General features: G+C 36.7%; 1 protein-coding gene across 2 annotated transcripts in view; it reads right to left on the bottom strand.

Moving 5' to 3' along the window:
* Positions 1-26106, bottom strand: part of wdr11 (WD repeat domain 11) — a 101490-nt gene extending 75384 nt beyond the window's left edge. For both annotated transcript variants that reach the window (XM_048205850.1, XM_048205851.1), the window contains exons 1-5: positions 25885-26106; positions 21587-21698; positions 13570-13723; positions 9945-10118; positions 9291-9483 (exon numbers count right to left, since the gene is read on the bottom strand). In XM_048205850.1, the coding sequence (XP_048061807.1) occupies positions 9291-9483; positions 9945-10118; positions 13570-13723; positions 21587-21698; positions 25885-25982 (731 nt within the window). In that variant the 5' untranslated portion in view covers positions 25983-26106. The remainder of the gene's footprint in view (positions 1-9290; positions 9484-9944; positions 10119-13569; positions 13724-21586; positions 21699-25884) is intronic.
* Positions 26107-27200: the final 1094 nt, after the last annotated feature.

Genomic DNA, 27200 nt, shown 5'->3' with positions numbered 1-27200 from the left:
TGGAGAGAAGGTCTGGCTCACAGTCTCCGCTCTAATTCATCCCAAAGGTGTTCTATCAGGTTGAGGTCAGGACTCTGTTTAGGCCAGTCAAGTTCCTCCACACCAAACTTGCTCATCCATGTCTTTATGGACCATGCTTTGTGCACTGGTGCACAGTCACCGTTCTCCTGGCAACTTCCAAACCCAGACTCGTCCATCGGATTGCCAGACAGAGAAGCGTGATTCGTTACTCCAGAGAACACGTCTCCACTGCTATAGAGTCCTGCTCTGCAGAAAGTTGGCGACTTCTGCACGTTGTGCGCCTCAGCATGCGTTGACCCCCCTCTGTGATTTTACATGGCCTACCACTTCATGGCTGAGTTGCTGTTGTTCCCAATTGCTTACACTTTGTTATGATACCACTAACAGTTGATCTTACACAAATGTTTGTAGAAGCAGTCTGCATGCCTAGGTGCTTGATTTTATATACCTGTGGCCATGGAAGTGATTGGAATGCCTGAATTCAATGATTTGGAGGGGTATCCCAATACTTTTGGCAATATAGTGCATCTAATATATGATAAAAATCAGTCAAAAAATTGTGTGAATCTCAATAAATATTTCTATGTCACATTTGACCACATAACTCCGAGAAAAGAACAGCATGCAGGAGAAAATATTTTTGCAAACTCCATAGTCCCTAGTTATCTGTATGGCCATTTTAAAATTATCAGGCTTAAAATGCCAGATGGAAGTGTAAGACAAAAATCATGATTAAAGGATTTGTTTGGAACTAAGAGCAGGAAGTAAGTCAATGTTGGCAGGGAGTGTGGGATTCATCAGGTCTCAGATCTGCTGCTGCTCTCTGAAATTCTGAGCTTATATTAGAAACTGCGGTCCTCCATAACAGTGTCCCCTGAGCCGAGTCTCTCATCCTTCACTCCTACATGTGCAGTCAGAAGAACACAAGTATGCTCTTGCTTTCGCGCACACACACACACACTTGTTCTTCTTTAGCAACCACTTTGACGATTTTACGCTACAGAGGCAAGTTGTGTCCAAAAAGGGCCCTCGAGGCTTGTGTGGCCTTCAGCTTGTGAAAAGAAAAACCAGAGACAGATATCAGGCTTTATTCCATAACGAGGAAAAATACACACTACCCACAGCGACAGCATCATTAAAACCCAAAGTCAAAGCTGACCCAACTATCATCCTTGTTTACAAAATTGCTTGAAGCAGAGTAGGCAGAGTGAAGTGAATAAACTAATGACTACAGCTAAAAATACACAGACATTATGTTCTCTTTCATAGGTTCACCGATACTGCAGCAGCAGCTGATGCTAAGAAACACCAGGGGTACTGCTTGTCTGAAGCCTATATCAACACATGCCAATTCACTGGCTAATGGCGACGTCACATCACACACACTATGTATTGGGGCGCCCGCACCATCTCGCCTCTGATTTCTTATTCTTAAAGAATTAGTCCGATTTCAAATAAAAATATCCTGATAATTTACTCAACCCCATGTCATCCAAGATGTCCATGTCCTTATATCTTCAGTTGAAAAGAAATTAAGGTTTTTGATGAAAACATTTCAAGATTTTTCTCCACATAGTGGACTTCATTGGTCTCCAAACGGTTGAAGGTCAAAATTACAGTTTCAGTGCAGCTTCAAAGGGCTTTAAACGATACCAGACTAGGAATAAGGGTCTTATTTAGCAAAACGATCTGTCATTTTCTCAAAAAAAAAAAAAAAATGAAAATGTATATGCTTTATAGACACAAATGATCGCATCACAAGTGCTTCCACCAGAACGTGATTCCGTATTCTTCAAAAAGCTTACACTAAATGTCCTACACCTTCCCTATTCAAATGCAGAACTGACAACTCATTGTGTAAACATAAACAAAACAGTACAGTACACTTATAGTACATTATATATATACTATATTGCCAAAAGTTTTGGGACACCTGCCTTTATATGCACATGAACTTTAATGACATCCCATTCTTAATCCGTAGGGTTTAATATGGAGTTGGCCCACCCTTTGCAGCTATAGCAGCTTCAACTCTTCTGGGAAGGCTTTCCACAAGGTTTAGGAGTGTGTTTCTGGGAATTTTTGACCATTCTTCTAGAAGCGCATTTGTGAGGTCAGGCAGTGATGTTGGCGAGAAGGCCTGGCTCACAGTCTCCGCTCTAATTCATCCCAAAGGTGTTCTATCGGGTTGAGGTCAGGACTCTGTGCAGGCCAGTCAAGTTCCTCCACACCAAACTCGCTCATCCATGTCTTTATGGACCATGCAACTTAAGGAAAAAACAAAAATGGCGCCGTGTTCGTTCCGTAAATTGAGTTTTTCAGCTTGCAAATTCCGCCATGTAAATAAAGAATCTGTCATGGCGTGAGCGCAACTGGCTTTTAAAGGGAATGGGAGATGAGACTCTGATGGGTTTATGAGGGTGTGTTCACACTTATTACATTTGGTTAGATTAAAACAAACCCTGGTGCGATTGCTATGTTAGTACGATTCATTTGAACATGTGTGAATGCTGCCATCCGAACCCTGGTGCGCACCAAACAAGTGGACCGAGATCCATCTTTTCTTGGTCGGTTGTTTGGTGCGCACCAGGGTTCGGATGGCAGCGTTCACACGTTCAAATTAATCCAAACAAACTCTGGTGCAGTTCGAAGACATGTAAACGAACCAAAAACAGGAAGATGAGACCATAAAAAGGACAGAATCCTCACGCATATCGGTTTTTCTTGTCATAGTCATGAGTTTGCCCATCACAGGTATCAGTCGCGCATCTCCACGCAGCAGATCATTTGTCTGTATGACGGATGGATTTCCGCCGCTGTTTTGACTCCTTTACAAATTTTATAAGCTCTTCACAAGTTCCCAGCCAGCCAAAATACCATCATATGCAGGCTACACACACACAACAAGCACATTTATCTCAGCACACAGCATTGTTTTAGATGTTCGTTAAGTTCCGTCTCAAAATAGGCAATACGTCATAAAATCCGATCAATCAGGTTGTGAATATATCCCTGTGCCTTTAGGTTTGGTATCTTTTGGTTCGATGATAAAATTGCCAGTCTGAACACTAATCGGACCAGGACTAAATGTTTTTTTTTTTTTTTTGGTCCAGACCAAACGAACCGAACTACAACTGTGAACTCACCCCTGAGTGCACTTGAGCCGTGCGCTTTAGACCATGTGCTTTGATCGTTAAAATAGGGCCCTATCACTATGTCACAGGGTTACCAAGCATATCTTCTCAAGGACATGGATGAAGGAGCTGGTTTGACCCTGGAGGCTGCCAAAGATCTCCATCGTGCTACTGATCCCCCACAGTTATACTGCTGAAGTGTATTTGCTCTTGTTTGTGCCACCCTCCAGAGTCTTTTAGGGAATATGTCTTTGGGTTAACATTCACTTGTTCTAGTTCTATGCACATTATGGGTTGGTTCATGGGACCTGTCTGTGGTCTTAGACAGTCTTTCAGGGTATTTGTTTGAGCCCCTGGAGTTGGTTTTAGAAACGTTTCTGACTCTAAAGCTGGTTTTGTAACTGGCCTTAACATCCCTCATACAAGCTTTATCAGTGAGCACATCATGCTTCGATTTCACCCGATGAGAGACTGCATAAGCTTTGCCCAGTAAGGGCACTGAAGATTTACGCTGACCGCACAAGCAAGTGGCATAAATCTGAACAGCTTCATTTGTTTTGGTGGGGGTTGCAGAGGGCTAGGTGCTCCAAAGCAAAGGATGTCACACTGAATAAGAGATGCCATCTCTTTGGCCTATAAGGTGTGCAGTTTGGCTCTAGGTCTTAGATCTCACTTTACTATAGGTGTAGCCTCCTCTCAAATAGTGAACCTATAAAAGAGAATGTCTAGTATGCATGGATGCTGCATAGCCTGCCATGCTCCTCTTTCTGCTAGGCTTCTTTCAGTGGGAAGCGGTGATGCCGTGGACACACCACTATATACAAAAGTGATATGACAGCGATGCCACAGAGTCTGTGAGTTTCCTAATTGAATGAATGTGTAAATAAGCTAGGAAGATTCTGTTCTCAGGTCACACAGACACTTAAGATCGTTTTTGCTGATTAATCGGCACAGATTGTTGCTTCTTGGTTAAATTAGGTTAAACAATAACTTTTTTCTTATTTTTTTTTAAAGATCATATTTTTTCATTTAGCGCTGCCCTTCAGAAGCTACATAAGATATGTGAATGTTTCCCAGAAGACAAATTAAGTACAATTTTACCCGATCATCCGATTAAAAAAAGTTTACACCCCCCAACTTAATGCATCATGCTTCCTTCTTGAGCATCAGTGAATGTTTTCACCTTTTGTAATAGTTATTCCCTCAATTATCCTCAGTGTGAAAAGATAAATCTGCTGTAAAAGAGTTCAAATTTGCAGATGATGCTAAAAAAAAAAAAAGAATCTGCAGGACCTGGAGGATTTTTATAAAGAACAGCAGGCAGTTTAAGTGCTCAGGACAAACAAGGGACTCATGAACAACTACCACAAAACATAAAAACAGTCACTGACCATCCAGGTAATAAGACACAGCATTAGGATTCAAGGGTATGTAAACTTTTTAACTTGTGTAAATTCAGCTTATTCAAAAACAGCTTATTCAGGACAGCCCTAAAAAAAGTGATTTTAAATTATCTCTTTTATTTTGTCTTGTATGTTCTGCAAGGGGTACAAAAACTTAAGAGCAAAACTGTATGTACAGTGCAAAAAAATATATCTACACCATAATGAAAAAGCAAAACACAGATGTGTGATAACTTTGCAAATTAATAAAAAAAAAAAAAAAAATGAATCAATTTCAATGCATAAGTATTCATACCCTTTCCTGGGAAACTAGAAATTTAGCTCAGGAGCATTCCAATTTTTTTGGATTATTTTTTAAATGTTTCTACACTTGGATTGGAGTTAACCTGTGGCAAATTCAACTGAATGGACATGATTTGGAAAGGCACACACCTCTCAATCTAACAGCTAAAAAATGCATATCAGTGCAAAAGCCAAGCCATGAGGTCAAAAGAACGGCCTGCAGAGCTCAGTGACAGGACTGTGTTGAGACACAGATCTGGGGAAGACTGCAAAAAACATTCTGCTGCATTGAAGGTTCACAAAAGCATGTCGCCTCCATAATCCTTAATGGAAGAAGTTTGGAACAACCAGGACTCTTCCTAGACCTGGCCTTCACAATGGAGAAGGGCAAGGCACTGTAGGTCCTATACTAAAAGTCTATGGTTAATACACTACTTAAAGGTCAAAAGCTGCAAATGCATTTGCTGCAGAAACTTTTGTATAGAGGACAGTATGGAGAGCAGACAGGAAGAGTGAGATAGGAATGAACCACGAGCTGAGATTCAAACTCAGGTTGCCCTAGTGTATGTCAGAGCGCTGCCCACAAGGCTATTGGCTTCAACAATTCATTATTACATTCCTTGCTAGTTCTTGTTATGTGCTGTAGGATGAGCATAACTATTACTGTTGCTCAAACTTTGGATTAGGGATTTTAACAAACCTAACTTCAAATGATGCAGCTTGTTGAAGAAAGGTGTGCTATTACTCTGTGACTTACGATCATTTTCCTAGTGATAAAATTATGAAATGGGCAAAAAGTTCTGATAGACTTACAGGAAGGAGCTGAGCCATATCAAGAGACTAGAATGTTTTGACTTGAGCCAGTAACCGTCCACCTAGCAACCATCCATAACACACTGTAGTGATGAGTGAGAAATACTCATGGTGGCGTACAAAATCACTGTCTGAGTAGGTACTACATTTAAATTTGAACTTGCTTTGCAAGTCGACCGTTAAAAAAGTATGTTCTATTTGCATGAATGTGTGTAGTATGACTATAATCAATCAAATCAATACAGTATGCAATTTGTCCTGTATTTTACATAGGTCTACACAACTACCAACACATCACCCATCGTGCTGGAAGGGGAACCGCTTGCCTGACAAGGCCAGACTGATATATCTTCTACAAGATATATAAGTTTGGTCAGTCCGCCCTCTGTCGCGATTCGAGTCAACTCCAAACCGTACCGTGCAATCAGCTTTGTTTATTTCAGTGACGCAAACAGCGTCACTCTAGTGCGGCGAAAGTCCTTTCAATATCAACAAAGATTGTGCACGGGAGACTCGAGAGTTTGTTCTATTCAGCCGTGAATTCAGTTTTAAATGACCAAAAACACATTAATTATTTACTTTTCGCTGTTGACTCTCGTTGCTTTGCTAACGTCATATCCGCCCTTCTCTGATTGGTTTACTCCACTTCCTGTTTGCTCAGATTTGCTCCGCCCTAGAAATCGAATTGATTCAATGGCCGACCAGACTCATCTGCTGGTACAGTGGTGAGGCTGGATTTTCCAGGCAAGGGAACCGCTAGAGGAGGTGGACAACTTCACATAAATTGGCAGCATCGTAAATAAACAGGGTGGAACCGATGCCAATGTGAAAGCGAGGATTGGCAAGGCCAGGACAGCTTTTCTTCAACTAAAGTATATCTGGAGCTCAAGAGACTTGTCCATGAAAACAAAAATTAGGGTGTTTAACACAAATCTGAAGTCAGTTCTGTTCTACGGCACTGAAACTTGGAGGATGGCCCGATACCATCAGCAACTAGGAACTCTGGCAGTGCACAAGCCAAAAACCAGCAGACAAAGAGATCATCCACCGTCGCTGGAGGTTAGGACACACTCTCTCTGTAAACTGGCTTCCAACATCACTAGGCAAGCCTTGACATGGAACCCCCAAGGTAGGGCTGGGCGATGTATCGAATGCTTTTGTCACGCACATTTCTTCAGTAAAGCCGGTTCCCTGATTACCGCTAAATCGCCATCACCTGCTTTCAAATGGAGCGGCATTTAATAGACAGAGCCGTAGATCACTGATAAGCCACGCAATATCGCGTTCAATATCGATATGTATCGCCGTCGATATTGAACGCGATATTGCGTGGCTTATCAGTGATCTACGGCTCTGTCTATTAAATGCCGCTCCATTTGAAAGCAGGTGATGGCGATTTAGCGGTAATCAGGGAACCGGCTTTACTGAAGAAATGCGCGTGACAAAAGCATTCGATACATCGCCCAGCCCTACCCCAAGGGAAAAGAAAGAGAGGCTGAAACAGATGGTGCCGGGACCTTTTTTTACTTGAGGGGGGGTTGGCATCAATGGGTGTTCCCTTATTTTGCCACACTGAAGGTGGCAACCCAAGATGTACTACATCCACCATGTTGTCATTATCATGTGACCTACCAGGGTCAGTTTTGTCGCTTCACCTAAATTCATAAATCCCCTCCTGTGAGCTCATGGGATAATGAAGTGTCCATTGAATGCACACTTCAGAATCTCAACGAAAGTAGTCGGTCATCCATTTTTTGAATACTATGTACTCAAACATACTCCTCTCATGGAATGCTGTTTTTCACATGCTATTAGAGAAGTAATCGATTTTGGACGCAGCGTCAGAAGAGGCTTCTGTACATGCCACAAAGAGGGAGGAAAATGGTCATGAAAAACTAAATGATGACTATTTTTGGTGCAAAACTTGACTGCTATTAAATGTGGACTTTAAAGGGAAAGAGTAAAATGACAAAACAAAAAAACACTATGATATGAGACCTTTAAAATACACTCTACAGTTGTGTCTGTTGTTCTCTCGCTATTCATTTCATCTAAACTGCAGGACTAATGGTAAACTAATGAGATCTGAAGGGGGCTTTCTTCCAGTTTAAAGGATGGAAATCAATGCTGGGAATAAGGTGAATCAATCAAACTGCAGGAGGCAATGGGACGTGGGTTGGGGAAACCCGACTGCTAATAAGAAAGCAGTGAACAGAAGGAGAGTGAGACGAGGTGCTCCACTAAGACCTCCTATCATTCAGACAGTGAGAGACACGATCGATGGAGTATAAAACCACATGAAAAACTCCCACTGACATCACAGAGCAGAACAATGTGCACATAGATGGAAGAAGATCAGAAAGATGAATCAGGAGGAATCAAACAGACAAATATAGTTTGACTGACTGAATGTCAGAGAGGACAGAGACAGTCAGACAGATCCATGGCCATCCCCCACTCTCGCTGAAAATGAGCATCAGCCTCAACCCACTTCTATCTGTGCATTAATCTAGCAGGCAAACAGTGTTCCTGTAGCTGCAGAGCATTGGGGCTGCATAATATATTTCATTTCAAAATGTATTATTATATTAAAGCTTATGGAGATGCAGAAATCACAGAGAAGACTAGGATCATTCATACAGGATGCAATCTTACATTCAGAAACAGCCGGACAGGGGAGATATTCAGATGAAGCTCAACAGATCACAGGGGTCTCAAGCTTTATATTGCTTTCAACTGTTTGTCTATAAAAGCGCAGACCAATGCAAAAGCAAAATAAAATGAAAGGACATCACATGCAAGTGTAAATTGTTAATCAAGCATACCCTTTGTTCAGATTTCACTTTACTGCCAACTTAACTGTACTGTCTTTCCATTGCAAAATAAATACTTTCATTAATTCAAATTCAAAAATATAAAACTGAACATGATCCCAGCTCTAATTCATGTCACACTGTAGGATCTCAGTTGTCTTTAAATGTCAGACTGCAAGACAGTCAAAACGCACACAAGAGACTCGTCAGGAGTTTCACATTATCAATCCGTGACACGTTCTGTGACGATCAGCTGCATTGAAATGCAGGATTGAAATGATGGCTAGCAAACAAATTAATCTCTAGCATTAATTTTAATCATGGCTTTTCAAAGACGATGTGTGTGGTTTGTTGTTGTCACACTAATTGTGTCATCAGGTTCTGTTCTCCAAACAGGTAGGAGCTTTAGGGACAGGGCAAGTAATGTCTTAATAAGGCAGCATTTATTTATTAATTTTAATAAATATAATCATATCCACTGAATATGTTGTTATTATTGCACATTATTGTGCATACTGTTTTATTAAAATATACTATAATACACTGCAGTGCAAACAGTATCGGCCACTATTTGCACTATGTATAAATAGCATGTAACAACTATTTACACTAAAAATACTGAGGTAAACAAGGGTCCTGAGCTATTTTTCAGCCCCATTCCCACCCAGTTAAAAAACAAAGAAAATACAAGGTCAAACATACTCAGGACTGAGACCTGGAAATACTCAAAACTCTCTTTGAAACGTCTTTCAAATTGTCATTCAAACATTCAGTATGTGCTGCTGAGAATCCTATGGTGTTTGACAGGGGTGTGCTAGACTCACGTGGGTTTCTCATTGGTGATGAGCACTTTGACCTTATTGAGGGCTTTTTTGGCACCGGTGGGTTGAGCCGCAGCAGGTTTGCTATGGGCGGGGCTGGAATGAGGACTGGCAATATAAACCTTCTTGCCTCCACTGCCCGGCGGTTTAGAGTGAGAGAAATCTGTGATGAACACTATACCCTCACTGGTCAGCACTATGACATAGACAGGAAGGAATAAATAGAGAAACAGTTTAGCAAATGGATAGTTACTTCATTAAACTATAATAAACCATATATTATGCACTAATAATGACTTTTATTCAGGATGTACAATACCATTTGGTAACGAACACAGGTACTGCAACCAGTATTTTAGCAATGTTGAAAGGTTCAGTAAAGTACTGGTGATTTTTAAAGTTATTCCAACATTGTATTGAGTGAGAAATAACAATGGGATTAATTATTGAGAAAGATTTGAGAGCAAATTCAATTCACTTTCCTGGAATTATTTTTGTTAGATTTTTTTTTTTCATTACAACAAAGTGTCCAAGCTGTGTGAATTAGTTTGAACATATCAAAGAAATAAATAAACTCAAAAGAACAATTAGTTCTTCGCATTAGTCTACGCATCTGCACATCACCAATTACTATTAAAAATGTGATAGAATACACACATGCCAGATTGGAGGGCTCAAAGGGGTCAAAGGAGAAAGACAGGATGTTCTCAGCATAGCTCTTCTTCCACAGCTTGGTCCCAGTGTCTCCATTCCACAGAACAATATAGTTGGGAGGGTGGACAGCCAGAAGAAGATCACGTGAAGCATCCTGAGCCCACAGCCAGTCCATATCTGATGCAAGGTTCACAAGTGAGGAGAGATTTGCATTAATTCATTCTTTTGTTTTCTGGAAGTTTATTTATTTTTTATTTATTGCCATATCAGCAACTAAGGCTATTTTCATTGCAAGATCAATATATTACAAATAATTAAATAAACAGAATTAGCACAGTAGTAGTAAAAAACAACAGCTGATAACCAACTCACATAAATATAACAAACATTATATAAGATTTTTCATTTCAATATTAGATAATTCCTGATGAAACATTTTTAAAAACATCCATTAAAGAAATTCTTATGTAAAAACGTTGCCTAGTAACATTCAAAGCAGTACATTCCAACAAAATATGTTTTATAGACAGAGGGGTTTGACAAAAATTACAAACTGCTGGTACAACAGCTTTCAATAAAAACAAATGAGTAAGTCTGGAATGACCAATTCAGCTGGAGTGAATCTCACAAAGCTTTTCAAGGACATGTCAGGGACAAAAACAAATAAGAAATTATATTACGCTTGAAAATAAAGCATTCTTACAATTTCCACCAACTGACAAATTTGGTCCTAATTCTCATCACAGTAATGCAAAAACAAACAAAAAAAAAATTCTCATTCTTTACTGTACTGAGAAAAAAAAATCTTCAAATTCTTTCAAATTCTAAAAAAGATAAATATAAAATAACTAATAAATAAAAATAAAACTAAAAATAAACTAATAAAAACAAAAAAAATGGTAAAAATAGAGTGCAGCACATGATTGTGGTAACTTTAACCAATGAAAGGATACTATGACAAACATATCGCTTTCCTTATTCAAACTGATGTTTTTCCCAACAAATATATGACTGACCTGAAGAATGAAAGCTGTATCATATACTTGTATATTTATGAGCAATATCACAATCATAGTCATGTAAAATGACTCTATATCTATATAAGATGGCTGCAGCATTAATTTTGTTTGAAAAGATTGTTTTATTAATAAAACTAAACTTATCACTTTTTTTAATAATTCAAGTACCTGTTCATAAATATGGCTGTTTTCACGGGTTTTCCAGGACTTAAATTTCAAAAAGTCAAATTCAAGTACTTCAAGCACTTTAAGCACCCTGTACGAACCCTGAGTAAGTGTTTAAAAAAAAAAAAAAAAATGTTTTTGTGTGTAACTTTTTCCACCAAAGATTCATAACTTTCGTTGATAATTAAACAGATACATAAATAAATTTGATCGATACATTTACTTACAAGTCCATACATAGATCATTATCAGATGAAGTTCATGATATAAATTCACTACTTTTGACTGGTAGTCTATATAAATATCAAATCATATATAATATGATTAATATACAATATATAGGCAAAAATATTGGGACACCTGACCAACAGGGACTTCAATAGCAACACTGATGCATTCTAAATACATAGACATTAATGTGGAGTTGGTCCCCCTTTGCAGCTATAAAGTTTCCACACTTCTGGGAAAGCTTTCCACAAGGTTTTGGAGTGTTTCTGTGGGAATTTTTGCCCCAGTAGAGCACCAAACTTTACAGTTGGCACAATGCAGTCAGGCAGGTAACGTTCTCCTGGAATCCGCTAAACCCAGACTCACCCATCTGCCAAACAGAGAAGCGTGATTCGTCACCCCACAGAACATGTTTCCACTGCTCCAGACTCCAGTGGCTGTGTGCTTTACACCACTCCATCAGACACTTGGCATTGTACTTTGTGATGTGAATCTTGCATGCAGCTGCTCGGCCATGAAAACCCATTCCATGATGCTCCCGCCGCACAGTTTTTGTGCTGGTATGCCAGTGAAAGTTTGTAACTCTACAGCTATAGAATGAGCAAGGCGTTGGCGACTTTTATGCACCATGCACCTCAGCACTCGGTGACCAGTTCGCTCTGTGACTCTGTGGTCTTCCACTTCATGGCTGAATTGCTGCTTTACCTAAATGCTTCCATTGTCCAATAATATCTCTTACAGTTGACCGAGGAATATCTAGCAGAGATGAAATTTCACAAACTGACTTATTGCAAAGGTGGCATCTATCTTGGGGTGTGACGAGACAGCGCATGAGATGAGACATGAAACTGAGTTCAAAAGAACAAGACGAGAGAAGATTTTTATACAGTATTTTTAAGAAATCCTCAATGACGAAAACATGACTAGAAAAAAAGTCTGCAGGTGCATTTGAAATGTTTTAACTAGTCATCTTGTAATAAATGTCATTTCAGTTCTACTTTCTGAGTATGAATTATCATATGCAATTAAAGACAACAATACTCAAACGGTGTAAAAGGTTTTGCCACAAACTCAACTAAATGGCTTCTCTCCTTTATGATTTCATGAGTCTCTTCAGACCTGAGAACTACACATGATTTATGAGCTTCTATAACTTCTGACCTCCTAACTGAACTCCTTTCCACAAATTGATCATAGAAATACAAACAGTATAGATAAAAATGAATAACAGTTTTCTCTTAGTCTTATTAAGTGCAAACAATAAGTGCAACCATAATCAAAGTACTCTCTCAATATTAAAAGTGCAAATAGAGACCATTTTCTTCAAGCATGATACAGAGCTGAGAGACGTTTACAACGATACACCCAAGATAGCTTTCATATTGGGAGATATTTGCATGCATCAAAACGCATGGAAATGAATTCACTTTTGAATGCATGCGCATTTTACTTTGGCTTCCGTGATCATGCATACTCTGTGAATAGGGAGTGGTGGTGCTGAGCGCGCATTCTACATGAAAAGACATCTGTCAGACGCTTAGACTCTGTTGTGCAACAAAACCTCCGCCATGGTCTTGTCAGTCATCTCGTCATTTACTCTCGTCATGTGATCAGTGAACTCTGATTCCTGCTGCACTATGTATGACTCTGCAGCTTGTGTTAAATGAGCTGGATGGGAGTGAAGCGACCGTTATCCAACTGAATTAAATGGTTTTTATTTCTATAAAAAGCAAAATGACAGTGGAGGCGTAAAGTAAACGTAGCGGTGGCTTATTCTATCCCACTTTCACCCTCACACTCCGTCATGGCAATATCACAAGACAGCTTTTCACCTCAACGAGAAATCTCCTCACATTTTAATCTTGCAAGATCTCTTGGCATGAGATCTTGCCACACACCTAATGGCATCCTATCGCAGCATCACACTTGCATTCACTGCGCTCTTCAGAATGACCCTTTTTTTTTTTTTTTTTTTAAACAAATGTTTGTAAATGCAGACTGCATGGCTAGGTGCTTGATTTTATACACTGTGTAAATGTGTCTGATTGAAACAATTCAATAATTGAATATAAATTCAATAATTAAGAGGCGTGTCCCAAATTTTGTCCATATACTGTATATTAAATACTTCATATATCATTTGTTTTCCCCATTTCTTGGTCAACCAGCACAGAGATGGTTTATTTGAAGATGAGCTTAGTGAAAAGGATTCTTACCCTGAATAGGTTTGGTGTGTTCCTGGATCTCACAGTGAGCCATACCACTCACCACATCCCACACAATGATCTTCCCTGCCGCATCCGCAGATGCCAGACGCAGAGAGTAGGGTGAGCTGAGACTGTGGTGGTAGTTTTCTCTGGACCATTTGACCTAATGTAGTAAAAACAGGACAAAAAAAAAACAAAACTAAGTTTTCAATGTAGAGTAGTACGCAGGGGTGTAGGTGGATGGGGGGGGGAGGTAGCCCCCACCAATAACCAAAACTAGCAAGTACAACCCCCCATGGTTAATGGAAACATTACTGAAATAACTGAACTGAACTAGGACCAATTATCCACACAAAATGTCTGAAGCCAATAAGACTGATAAGCAAATCACTATATACACCAAAAGAGTGATAAGATTTGTGCAAGCCATTCCTATCGAGACGTTGATGATAAAATATGAGACACATTTGAATTTATTGAAATCTATTGAGAATTTACTACTTTAAAATGCTATGGAGAAAGTCAAACATGACACAAAGTTATCATTTATTCAAGTAACAGTTATCATGGTAAATTTTTACTAACTTGTAGAATTTTAGGAAGGGTATAGATTTTTCACTAGGCTTATAGATTTATATTATACGGAAGCCCTGAACCGCATGGTGGGAAAAAAAGAAGTAAGCTTATGGTGGGGAGAAAAAAAAAGGAAACTTTTCTCGTTATTTTGGCATAATATGTCGTTATTTCGACATAACTCGTTATTTCAACATATCTTGTTATTTCGACATAACTCGTTATTTCAACCTAATAAGTCGTTATTTCAACATAAGTCATTATTTTGAAATATTAAGTCATTATTTTGACATAACTCTTTGTATATAAGTTTAATAAAAGACACGCACAATTCAAAGTCTTTAGGGGCACAACAGTAGCGTGTTGGCTCACAGTCTCAGCTTTAGCTGCGATTGCCGCGGTTTCAAATCCGCCTTTTGCCCTCTCTATTTTCCCATCACATATCACATCAGAAAGGCATTTATTTTCAATAAAAATGAAAATAATGTTCTAAAAGTGGAAATAACCTGCCTAAAGAGTGTTTAATAATATTAAAAGTATTTATTGGGTAGGGTTAGGGGAAGGTGTTGGGTGGGTTTTTGGTCTCCCAATAAGGCAGCCTCCATATTATACTTTTAATAAATATAATCATTTATAGTGCAAATAGCTGTAGATGTTATTTACACTAAGTGAAAATAATGATACATTCTATTTACACTAAGTGACGATAGCAGCATTTTCTCTTTCGATATTAGCCACTAGAGGGCAGATTAAGACAGGGAATCAATTAAAGAACGCAATAGGTACGTTGACCTACTGTTACAAGTTGGTGCTCCAAAATCCCAGAGGTTTATCGCGGGAATTTGCATTTTTCATATTTTATTTTTCATAACAAATGCTATAGATTAAAAAGAAAAGCATGGTAATGAGAAGCCATCAGTGGTCTTACCTGTAAGTATAGTCTTATTGCAACAAATGCTAGTTAAACAATTACAATAAATTGGCCTTCAGATATTCTAAGACATCAAAAGGCTGAAATCATTAAGAGCTTGATGAATTGTTAAGGAGTAGGAAATAAAATAAATCTCAAAATAAGAAAATGTACAGTAAAGTTAGTTTGACTTCCCATGGCACACTAAAGTAGAAAATTCTGTAAAACTGATAAGGTTGATGATAAGATGTTCAGATTTTAAACATCAGATGGTAAAAATTAAAATCCCAGACACAAGTTACAACAATGAAATCCCTAGGGAATGGATGATGTGCAAACCAATAAAATGCGAGTGCTAAAGATGAATACATCAGAGTAAATGTAGTATATTTAATGTTGCTTCATTTGCATTTATCCACCTTATTTTTAATTTAACATTTGTAACTTAAATGTTTAAGGCTTCCAGTGTCATTCACTTTCACTTATTTTTAGCTTTCCAAAACAGCTTGATATTGCAAACTGTTATTTCTTATCATATTATTTTAAATTATTGTCATAATCATAAACATTGATTTGGAACGTAAATAGTTTTACCACTTACCGCACTTTGTTTTTCTTCTCCTTATTTCCCTCTAGTGGCTAATAAATCAATTCTCACACATTCACTGAAAATATTTTACTTCCATGTTGCAAAATAAAGTGGATAGGCCTGCATTTTTGCAGCTATGGTGGTGGTCACATGGTGTAAAAGATTAAAGCGCACAGCAGGGATGGAAAACAAAGGCAGAGAGTAGGGCACCCTATTGCTGGTAAATGCAGGCTATAACTCATGAGTCAAGCAGCCTGCGGCCACACAGACCAGCTTAAATAAACTACAGCTACTCGGTCAGCACTGCGCCATTACACTGTAAAACGCTGCTGCTGTCTGCGATGGCCAGAAATATCATGTATTTTTATACTGTTTTTAATTTTTTTATGTTGAATTATGACTATGTTCATTTGTTCAGTGTTTTTTGTCCAGTGGAGTCGGCTGTGCCATGCGATCTCGAATTCAGTTTTTTTTTTGCGGCTTGAATGGTTAAATACACACACAATTATGTCAAAATGGCCATCGTGTGGAGTATTCACGTGAACTCAGTGAATTAAGTCTTGAAAGACGGCATGAAACAGAAGTGGCAATATTCTTTTCTTCCTTATTCTAACTATTTCTTCCCTGTATATCTTGTATAAGTGAAATGGCTTCTCAAGCAAGGTGGGAATTGATTTTGGATGGTTGTGGTTTGCTATTGGTCGATCTCATGTGAGTGACAGGTTGCCCCGCCCTCACCCCAGTAAACACATTATCAGAGAAGAGACATTGCTGCAAGAGAGAGGAATTCACATGAATTTAAAAAATAATGATGTGCACGGATAAATCAATTATAATAAATACTGAAATATTCCACAAAAATAAGAACTGTCAATTTTGATTTCATGGTGACTAAATGAAAAATCATATTTGTGTCCATATATTCAAATTGTGCATTAGGTCTTAAAGTGACAGCAGTCTTCACTGTGTGAAGGCCCTATGTAAAAACTGAGCAAAACTAAAAGAACAAACAAGTGTGACGTCATTTAGAACAAAATCAAGCCAAAGAGTTTGCTTTGAGAGTTCAAACCGGATCGCCAAAGCAATTCTTTGGGTAAAGTTTGCTTTGACTGGTAAACACCTTTTTAACTACCATTGGTCTACGGCGATTCTGTAAAAAGTGGGTGTGGCTTCTTTGACGTGGAAATCTTTTCAGTCCGTCGAGGTGGACGCGAGTAAAATCAAATCTTCAGAGACACAAAAAGAAGGGGGTCTAGCTTTGCTTAATTTTTTGGTTTATTACTGGGTGGCAAATATTAGCAAAATTCACAGTTGGTATGCAGAAATTCCCCCCATATAGAAGCACAGTCCTATCTAGTCGTCCTTCAAATTACACTATAAATTTGGTTGACTGCTCCTCTCTTAGGATTTGGAGGCAATTTAAACAACATTTTTATTCTTGCTGCTGCTTCTCTCTATGGTCCTGTTTGCAAGAGTCATTTGTTTGGGCCCTTACGGCTTTAGTTCTATGGAAAAAGTTTTGAAAAAAATTTAAGTTTTTCCATAGAACTCATTTTACAAATGTCAAACTAAGCAAGTTATTTCCAGGTACAGATGTCACTTGCAATAGGTGTTCTCTGATTCCTGCCAATCACACTGACATGTTTTCTTCTTATCCAGAGATGGAGGAATTTTGGTCTTCTAACAATCATATTTTCTCCAAACCATGTTCTTTGCTATTTTGTATTGCTATTTTTGCTGTTCCAGTGTTTCTAGATAACACATTAAGAAATGCACTAATGTTCTAGCATTGCCTCACTGATTGGTGAATTCTACTGCACTGGAAGTCCTCTAAATCTCCTCCTACTTTCTCATGGTTAGAAGAACTGATGTCTTTTCTATATACACAAAAATTAATTTTGCACTAACAGGTTCCAAGTTTGAGATCTCTATTCAATTTTGTCAAGAATACACCAGCAGTCTTTGCTGATTTGTAACTTATTAGTATTTTTATTATATTTAGCAAATATATGCATGCATTCTTTTGTTTGATTATATATTTATCTATATCTGCCTAAAGGTGCAGGATGGATGTGGATGTCTATGTTTGTGCTTCTCTTATTTTCTCAACTTGTAAATGTACTTTTCTGATTATTCTCCAGTGGGTGGGGATATGACTGTTGACGTAATAAGCACAGTGCAGCGCTTCCGTGTTTACGTCCAAATGTCGGCTCAGTATTGGCCGACGCTGTACACGTGAGCAGCACATCTCAAGCATGTGATGAACACGGAAGTGCTGCACTGTGTTTACTACGTCAACTGCGTAGGAGACTGACAGGGAAGAGAAGAGATTGTTGAATAAAGTTGTTATTTTTGTTTTGTTTTTGCACACAAAAAAGTATTCTCGTCGCTTCATAAAATTAAGGTTGAACCACTGCAGTCACGTCGACTATTTTAACGACGTCTTTAATATCTTTCTGGACCTTGACAGTGGTAATTAAATTGATGTCTGTCAGAGAGATCTCGGATTTCATCAAAAATATGTGTTCCAAAGATGAACGAGTGAGGAATGAGTAATTAATGACAAAATTTTCATTTTGGGGGAACTAACTTTTAAATGTAGCCCCATCTGTGTGGTTTCTCCTATCAAAATAATCGTTGTTCAATGACTCACACGTTGGTGGACATTACTTTCTCATAGAATGCATTGAATGCTTGTTATATTAATCAGAGCTTATAACTACCAGAACTCTGTGATCATGCAAATGAGTCAACTTCTAAACAAAGGAACTTTCCCGCTTGGAAATTGCACCTTTCTCATTGGTCAAGCCAAAACTCCAGGGGTGTGACCTCTGTTACCCTTAAAAGCCAACACAAAGTTCCCTCTGTGCTCTTGCTGCATCTACTGAATGCTGTTCACATGAGACCTCACCTGGGCCAGAGGCCTCATCAGCAAGCCATACGCAACTTCCTCAACCACAACAGAGTCAAATTAACAGCGCAAATTTGCCAACATTTCTTCATTTAAAGGGGAAGAAAATAACAACTTCAGCAACATCAGACCGAACTTCAGTTAGTTGGGTTGTGAAACCCCTTTGTTAACAAAGGTGCTATATAATACAAAACCGGTGATTTCTTTCAGCTGGTTAAATGACTCTTTGGTAACACTTTACAAAGACACTGACAGGTTATGATGTGTTGGTTAATGTCAAGTTGTCGTAACAAAGACATCTCAAACAATGTCATCTTTGCATTAAAAATGACATAATTGAGCGAATGACATTTAATGACAGTTGTCATAAACATGCATAAAACCTCCTTCATATTCATGACACGTGTCATGTCAAGATTATGAAGGTGTCATGTCAGTCTTATGCACACCCCTTCAAGTAAAGTGTTACCGACTCTTTTCATAGCTTCATTCCTCTGTTATGTTACAGTTTCATTCACTTTATGCGTGATTTGTGTGTATGTGTTTGAAAAAGAACTTTGCAGTGATATTTCAGGGGCCTTAATATATCTGCTGCCGTCTGTGTCATTTCGTTGTTCAAACAACAAAAGACAAATGCACATACTATCTGTTCTAAATAGTATTCGAAATTAGAATTAGTGTGTCCCAAATCGTAGTATGTTGAAATGAGTATTTCAAAGATAACCAGGACGGTTTACTATTTCCAGTTAGAATCTGAAGTGTAGATCCGTGCACACTCTAATGGAAATATTACCCAAAACCGTTTTGCGTTTTGGACAAGGATTCGATTAGAACTACAAACATAAATAAAAATGTTTAAAAACTACAAACATGGCGGATGTGCAAAACCGATGGTTGAGTGGAGAGCTTTAGATAAAGGGGTTTGAGTCATTAAAAATCAAAAAAAAAAAAAAAAAGAAAGTGTATTCAATGTTATCCACATTATATTTTATCTGCAACAACATTGTGAACTTTTATAAAGATATTTTTGGTCATTAACGTAAATGCATCATTAGGCAAACACATGAGGAGAGTCTCCACAGGAAAGACCCACGACCGGCAGATCAACATGCTGCTTTTCTCTCCGTTACGGTAAAAAATTAAATAAAAATGAATGTCACTTGACAGGATGACAGAATGCACAACTAAGCGCAAGAGTGTCACAATGGACTATATGCACGGGTTACTTCCTGGTTGTGGTTAAGCCAGCTCGAGCACTTCCGGTGAACTGTTAGCTGTTCATTCTGTAGTCGTTGTACATCGACACAAAACCATCTATGGTTGACTTTTTAATGTTGTATTTATATTTTAATGCAGTTATCACATTTACCTAATTTGCCAATAAACCAGTTTTATTGATTGCAATAAAGACGAAGCTATTCAGACCGTTTAAAAACGCTGTCTGTAATTAGACACGCACACACATTTTTTCCCCAGCACTTCAAATGTTATTTTTAATGTGATGACCACAAACATAATTTGTTCATCCTTCTGAGATTGTCCCCATTGTAAAACCGAACGTTTAAAAATGTAGGAAATTTAACATTTGATAGAAAACACTTATTTAAAAATAAAAAAGACAGTAATTAGCACTTTAACCACCAGGTGGTGGCAAAGTAGCATTTATTTGTGCACATATCAGCCATTTCCTCTAAACGTTTTTCACTTCGTTTTTGACTAAATATTAAACATTATAAAATAACTAGGTTTAAAAATACATTTAATCAATGTGAAGTATGAAATACTCACAAAATCTTATGAAAAACAATAACTTTTATTGTGAATTACACAGAAAGCGAGCACCGTGCTCTCCCTTTGTAATTACAGCAGCTGTCAGTCAGTGCAGTGCAAGATCAATGATTTCAGCACATTTGTGAAAACACACATTTTATTCAATTAATCTAACTAAAGTGCACAATAAATATTTAATTTTTGTAGCTTTTTTTCCACATAAAAGTGTGAAAACTAATGGTCGAATTGAATTTAGCCGAGGAGGAACATTGAGGTACGTCTTTATTTATTTTTTATGCTGTCTTACGTTTGAATAACTAAATTAATGCTATGCCACACTATTTAAGTGACTATATTCTGATTATAAACTAAGTATTACACTACTGATGCTCAACACACCAGCAAATGACATCTCACCTGAAGTTATCGAGCTGGCTTATATTAATGCGGAAGTTCTAAAGAACGCTCCGTGCATATAGTCCATTATGATGAAGTAGTGTATGTCCCAAAGCTTGCCAACTCTTCTGCTACACACTCAAAAGTATGTACTTTTTTTCTTTTTTTTTTACAAAAACAGAACATACTTTTAGGTCATAGAATAAGTAGGCGAATTGGGAGACAGCAACTCTTGGCTGAACAATTTATATCTTTAGTATCTTTAATGAGAATCAAATTATATTTAATTCATACAGTGAAGACTATGCAGTTTTATTTTTACATTTGATTATTTAATTTCTGTAGTATTTCTTACTACATGACGTTAAATAAACCTACTGTACTTGAAAAACTTAGTTTAATTAATTTCTATCTTTGTTCTACTGTATTTGTCCTGTTTGTCATTTGCTTATTTGTTCTTATTTTTAATAACCAAAAAAAAAAAAAAAAACTATATATGGTTGTATTGTTATAGTGAAATTAAAAAAAAAAAAAAAATCATGAAATAAGATTTTGGTCATATCACCCACACCTAATTCCCTCCTATTCCCAGGTCTGTAACCATGGGAACACTGGTTCGTTGAGAGTGTAGGGAAACCAACTTTTGTCATTTATGTCACTTGTAATGCTTTAGACAGTCAGGGGTGTAGACAGCCTTTGCTGTGATTCTTGTTACCATGGTAAACAAAAGCTTCACTGATGGTGAAAATTCCATCAGAATTTCAGCAAATTAACCAAGGAAAGCACACGTCTACTATGCAGCCTTCAGTTTTGGTCAGCCGAACAATGTGTGACCATGACAGTGTGTGACAAATGGAAGAACATATTTAAAACCCACCTTGACCACATTGGCTTTGTGTCTCTCCAGGACCTGAATGGTCTGAGCTGTATTTGGGTCAATGATGAGGATACTAGAGTGACAGCCTTGAGCGATCAGACCCTGCCATCCCCTGAGCAAAGAGAGAGACGAAACGGATAAGGAAGATGAAAACAGTACCAGGGTGAAGAAAGGTGAAAGTATAAATACATTTACTAAATTTGATATAATAAAAGCCTACATCATGTTTTTTTTTTCTTTTCACATTACAGGAAATTAGAAATCACAATACAAAAATCCTATAAATCATTCTCATTTTCTTTAAACAAAATTTCCTTGATTTTACAGTAGGTTTAAATATGACCCAGACACTTTATTGACACGTTTCATGAGATTCACCAAATTTAAGATTATTTTAAGGTTACTAGGGATGCAGCAAAATTTCAGCCGCCGAAAATGATTGGCCGAAAAATGGAATTTTTGTTTTTTGGCTGAAAGAGAACATTTTTTTGCCCCTCAGTGTTCAGCGCTCAGGTTCCACTCTCACACGGCATTTTTTGTAATTTTGGGAGCGGCACTGCTTATGAAGATGCACAACTTCGAAGCGACTTTGGCCGAGCAGGTAAGTCTAATAATAGCTTTTAGGACTATACTTTGTTTTGACAATTGGTCAAAAAAAAAATCTGTTAAATCTTAGAATTGAATGAAGAATAATATATTGATATTTAATATTATTTTAATATATTTTCTGTCCAATTTGGGTGTGTTACTTAAATTTTTTTTTTTTCAGATTCAATAAAATTATTGAATTTAAAAAGTCTAATATTGATATAATTAATAAAAAAAAAACAATTTAAAATGAGAAAATAATAATTGTTTAAAAAATAATTTCAAGGTTACATAATAAAACAGACAGTTATGCTCAAATGAAAATTAAACTGTTGATCTAACCAAGCCATCAACAAATATATATATATACAATCAAATCAAAATTTATTCAGACACCTTGAACATTTCATTCATTAATACAGTTTATTCACTATAGTTTAAAAAATGGTAAAAAAAATTTTATTTATTAATGGTCCCAAATTTATCAATTTTACTGGTAGTCCACTGTATGAAGAATTTTTGGGTATAATATGTCACACTTTACTTTATTTAGCTATCCTCACTTACATAAATGACTATAGTGTCGTGCACCCACTAGTAAAAAAAAATAAATAAAATATATATATATATATATATATATATATATATATATATATATATATATATATATATATATATATATATATATATATATATATATATATTTTTTTTTTTTTTTTTTTTTTTTTTATGCATGAATCAACAATAGGGCTGCATGATATCATTTTAACATTGATATCATATGTCAAATATAGGGATCATAATTGATATGTGATCCGCTCGGACATCGGATCACATGATTCTCAGATTAATTGCAAAGTTTAACCATCACAGAGTTAAAGTTTATCATCTGCATGTCTTTTATGTCCTGTCAGTTTCAACATTCAAGTGATTTTAAACCAATTAAGTGCAACAGAGCCACGCAGACCACATGCAAACACTGAATTCCATTCTCTTTTGAGTCTATTTGTGCTTGAACGGACACAAACACACAAAATTATGTCAAAATGCCGTCTCGACGAGTATCCTTCTAAACACAGTCGCTTATGGCTTAAGTGAACATAAACAACTGAGAAAGAAAACAGATGCATATTATTATATTGGATCCGTGTATTCGGTCTTAAAGTGACAGCAGCCTAATAAACCCACTGATGTCTGTATCATTAATGTTAAACAACAAAATACAAAGAGAAAATTACTTTTGACTGTGCAGAGTTATTTTACTGTTCATTTCATTTGTATCTTTGTTCTATTGTATTTATCTATGCTTGTATCCTTATTTGTTTATTATTTTCTGTGCAGATTCACTCCCCTACAAAATCAATCCAATCATCCTAGAATGATTCATTCTTTTCAAATAGATCTATTCAAGTCATCTGGTGAACCTGTTTTCATAGTGTTGTCAAAAGTGCCAACCGCAATACCAAGTCGGTACTGTATTGTAAAATTTCTGTACCGACTTGGTATTGCGGTCGATTTTGACAACACTATTTCATATTGCAATATATAATCACAGAAAAACAAAATATCACAATGTCAGTCTTTTTCCAATACTTTGCAATCAACAATAGTCAATGATGGAAAAGCAAGTCAGAGCCTCAAATTCACCTAGTTTATCCCCACACAGCACATACACATCATAAAGGAAAATATATTTTAGCCAGAACTCAAAGCCTGTTGAAGTAGACCAGACAAACAAAATAACCTAAAGTCAGATCTGATTAAATTGGGTTTTCAAGGTTTCAGAGCACTTCAAGGCAGCAATGTTTTCCAGTCACACTGAATTAAACTGACATGACATCCAGCACACCATTAAGAAATGCAAAATAAAGGACAATGAAAGGCACAGTATTGTAGGATAATGTTGGATTACATTTCTAAATATGAAATTAACAAGCCAAATTTCAAATTCCTTGTTTTTTCCCTGACTTTCACTGACTAAAAAGCTGAATTTCCATGACCTATAATGAACGGAAAAACACTGAGCAGACAAAATCAGCCACAGACAGTATTTTTTTCAATCCATCCATTTGCAAGTTTTATTTACTTGTTCAAAGATGTTTTTAGTACAAAATTAAGTTAAACACTACTTTTTATTTAATCATTTTTTAATTTTTATTTTTTGCGCTTTCACCCGTTAAATGCACTGTGACATTATTCTGTATTATTACTACAGAAATTAATTTATAGTTTTTATTCTTTCATTGGTTAAACGCTCTAGAGGATTTTCTGTTTGTCATCAAGTTCATCATTCAGTCTTTTTATTTCTTCACATCTATTTTTTGCAGACCGTCTTAGACTGTTTGACACTAGGCTATTTCTGTAAAATGGTTATGATTATTTAAGTCTGAAATAATTATTTAATAACTATTAATTATTTAAGTCCTGGAAAACGCATAATATTTTTTCTTCAGAAGTAATGTTGGCACTTTATCCAATGTGCATATATTAATTTATTTATATTTACTCATTCTACTGTGGTAAATAAACAATGGTAACTGCATCCTAATGTCGTGTGCAGTGAAAAGGCGGCTAACGGTGTTCGCAGCTAATGAATAAATAAATAAATAGCCTAACTATAACAAAACGCGTGAAACAACGTGATTAAAAAAATGGCATAGAAAAATTACATTTTGATAAATGGAAACTAAAATTTAAAGCGACCAACAAAAATCCCTGATATTCCATGACTTGGACAAAAAACAAATAAAATTCCCTGACATTCAATGTCTGGAATAGACCATTTAAAATTCCATGATATTCCAGAAATTCCATGACCCGTGGGAACCCTGAGTTAAGTTACACACACACACACAAAACTAATTATTAAAAAATTGCATTATGATATATTGAGTGGCCAGTAACAGGGGGGGACAAACATGTCTGTTAAAGATGGCACAGTTATCTGTCGATGCTACTATTGAAAAGAGTAAACTGACATTAACTTATTACAGGAACATCTCTGCTGCAACTTGGGTAAAGTTGGTTTTATATTCGCACATTCGGACTTCTGATAAATTCAGACTTTCCAATAAATGTGCCATAAATTAATGTTTGCGAATTTTAAGCAGCAACATGATATTGACAACCAACGATTGTTCTGCTGCAGTAACCTGAGGCTCAAACACTGCTGACAGCCTCATACACAACAAAAACCTTACAAGAAATGCCAAACAAAACATGTTTATATGCGTGTGTATTATCCCACCAGCGTCATACAAGCATATTTTCAGTCTAAACTGAAGCAAACAATAAATAAGCTGCAATCTACACTGACTTCACTGTAACAAAAATCTACTTCATCACAACTTTACATAGATTTCTATAACAGTATAATAAAAAAATTATGCAAAGATCTGGAGCAATCAGTTAAAAAAAACAAGAAGCTTGAAACAAGACAATTGGGAAAGCAGTAAATCTTTTTTTTCACGAGTGTTGTCATGTCATGTGTGTAATCTTGTAATATTAAACACTGTTTATTGGCACTGACTTATGATGACTGTAAGACACTGAATACTATATATATATATATATATATATATATATATATATATATATATATATATATATATATATATATATCATGTCTACGAAAGTTGTTGATGTCCATCTGTGTGTGTTAGACTCATAACTGTGTGTGTTGACAGTTTGCAGAAGCTAAAGCTACTCACCAGTCCACTGCTGTCTTGTTCTGTAAATTAACGGTTCCGGTCAGTGTTCTTGCAGCCAATTTAATATTGACAGTGTACGGAATCATGGTTGAAGCCATATGCCAAAGCTACATAAAAAAGTGGAATGTTTTGGTTCGTTTTAAATGTAATGAATGATCGAGCTGTGTTATTAGGAAGTGTTTGCGGTGCATCTCATCACTGTTCCGTTCAGAAAATGTTCCGTCAAATCTATAGTTCCGCATATGCAGTAATGGTCATGTGCCCATCATATGTGTCTTAGTGGATAAAAAACATTAAAATCACTATTTTTTTTCTTTTGTCGTAGTATCACAATTGAATATATTTAGTCATTTTGTGTAATATCACTTTAACTAACAAGATCCAGTACCTTAATAATCAACTCAGAACACAAGCATCATAAATTGTAAGCCTGATATAGCTTATTTGTCTTAAATATATTAGCTTATGTGTCTTAACTGTTCACTTGAGTTATTTACTTCTTTATTTAGCTTTTTTATCATCAGTCATTGTGGCATTTTCTTATGAGCTGCTAGGCTGTTTAATTTAATTGGCATTATGTGTGATTGATATACAATGTCAAGTCCAGTCACTATTATTTCTATAGCGCTTTATACAATACAGATTGTTTCAAATCAGCTTCACAGTAATAAACAGGAAAATAACAGAATCAATGATGCAAACTTCATCAAATATGAGACAAATTCTGTCGTAAAGCAGCTCTACAGAAGATAATAGTGTTGTTATTCAGCTCAAGTCAGTTCAATGTTGATTCAGTTCAGTTCGATAACCATTTTGATGTAGCAAAATTCATCAATTAGGAAACAAATAAGATTCAGCTATAAAGCAATTGTGTCAGTATCCAGCTCAATTCAGTTCAAATTGTGTTCTCTGATAGTGTCAGTGCAGTCGAATTGATAAGACTAAGACATATTTAGACTGAGTAAGCCAAAGGCGATAGTGGTAAAGGAACCCAAACTCCATCAGGTGACAGAAATGGAGAAAAACCATTGGGAGAAACCAGAGCTGTGCTGCTCTGGCCAAATGAATGAACGCAGTATATGATTTATGATTCCAGGCTGCATCAAGTCAGATTTGTGAATTGATATTATTCAATAACAGTAATTATCCAAATGATTATAGATGCCTAGCTCATTGCACTTGCAAATGAATTACTGTTAAGTCACAAGCAGATCATTAACAATTTATGCTTCGGTTACCATTTAATTTAACCCTCTGGTGGTCTTTGGGGTCTTTTTGACCCCAAATGACATTTGCTAAAATTAATGAATTGGAAT

This window comes from Megalobrama amblycephala, linkage group LG10 (genome assembly GCF_018812025.1).
Source record: "Megalobrama amblycephala isolate DHTTF-2021 linkage group LG10, ASM1881202v1, whole genome shotgun sequence".
Classification (NCBI taxonomy): Eukaryota; Metazoa; Chordata; class Actinopteri; order Cypriniformes; family Xenocyprididae; genus Megalobrama; species Megalobrama amblycephala.
The sequence above is the reverse complement of the archived record's forward strand: the minus strand, read 5'-3'. Positions and strand labels throughout refer to the sequence as shown.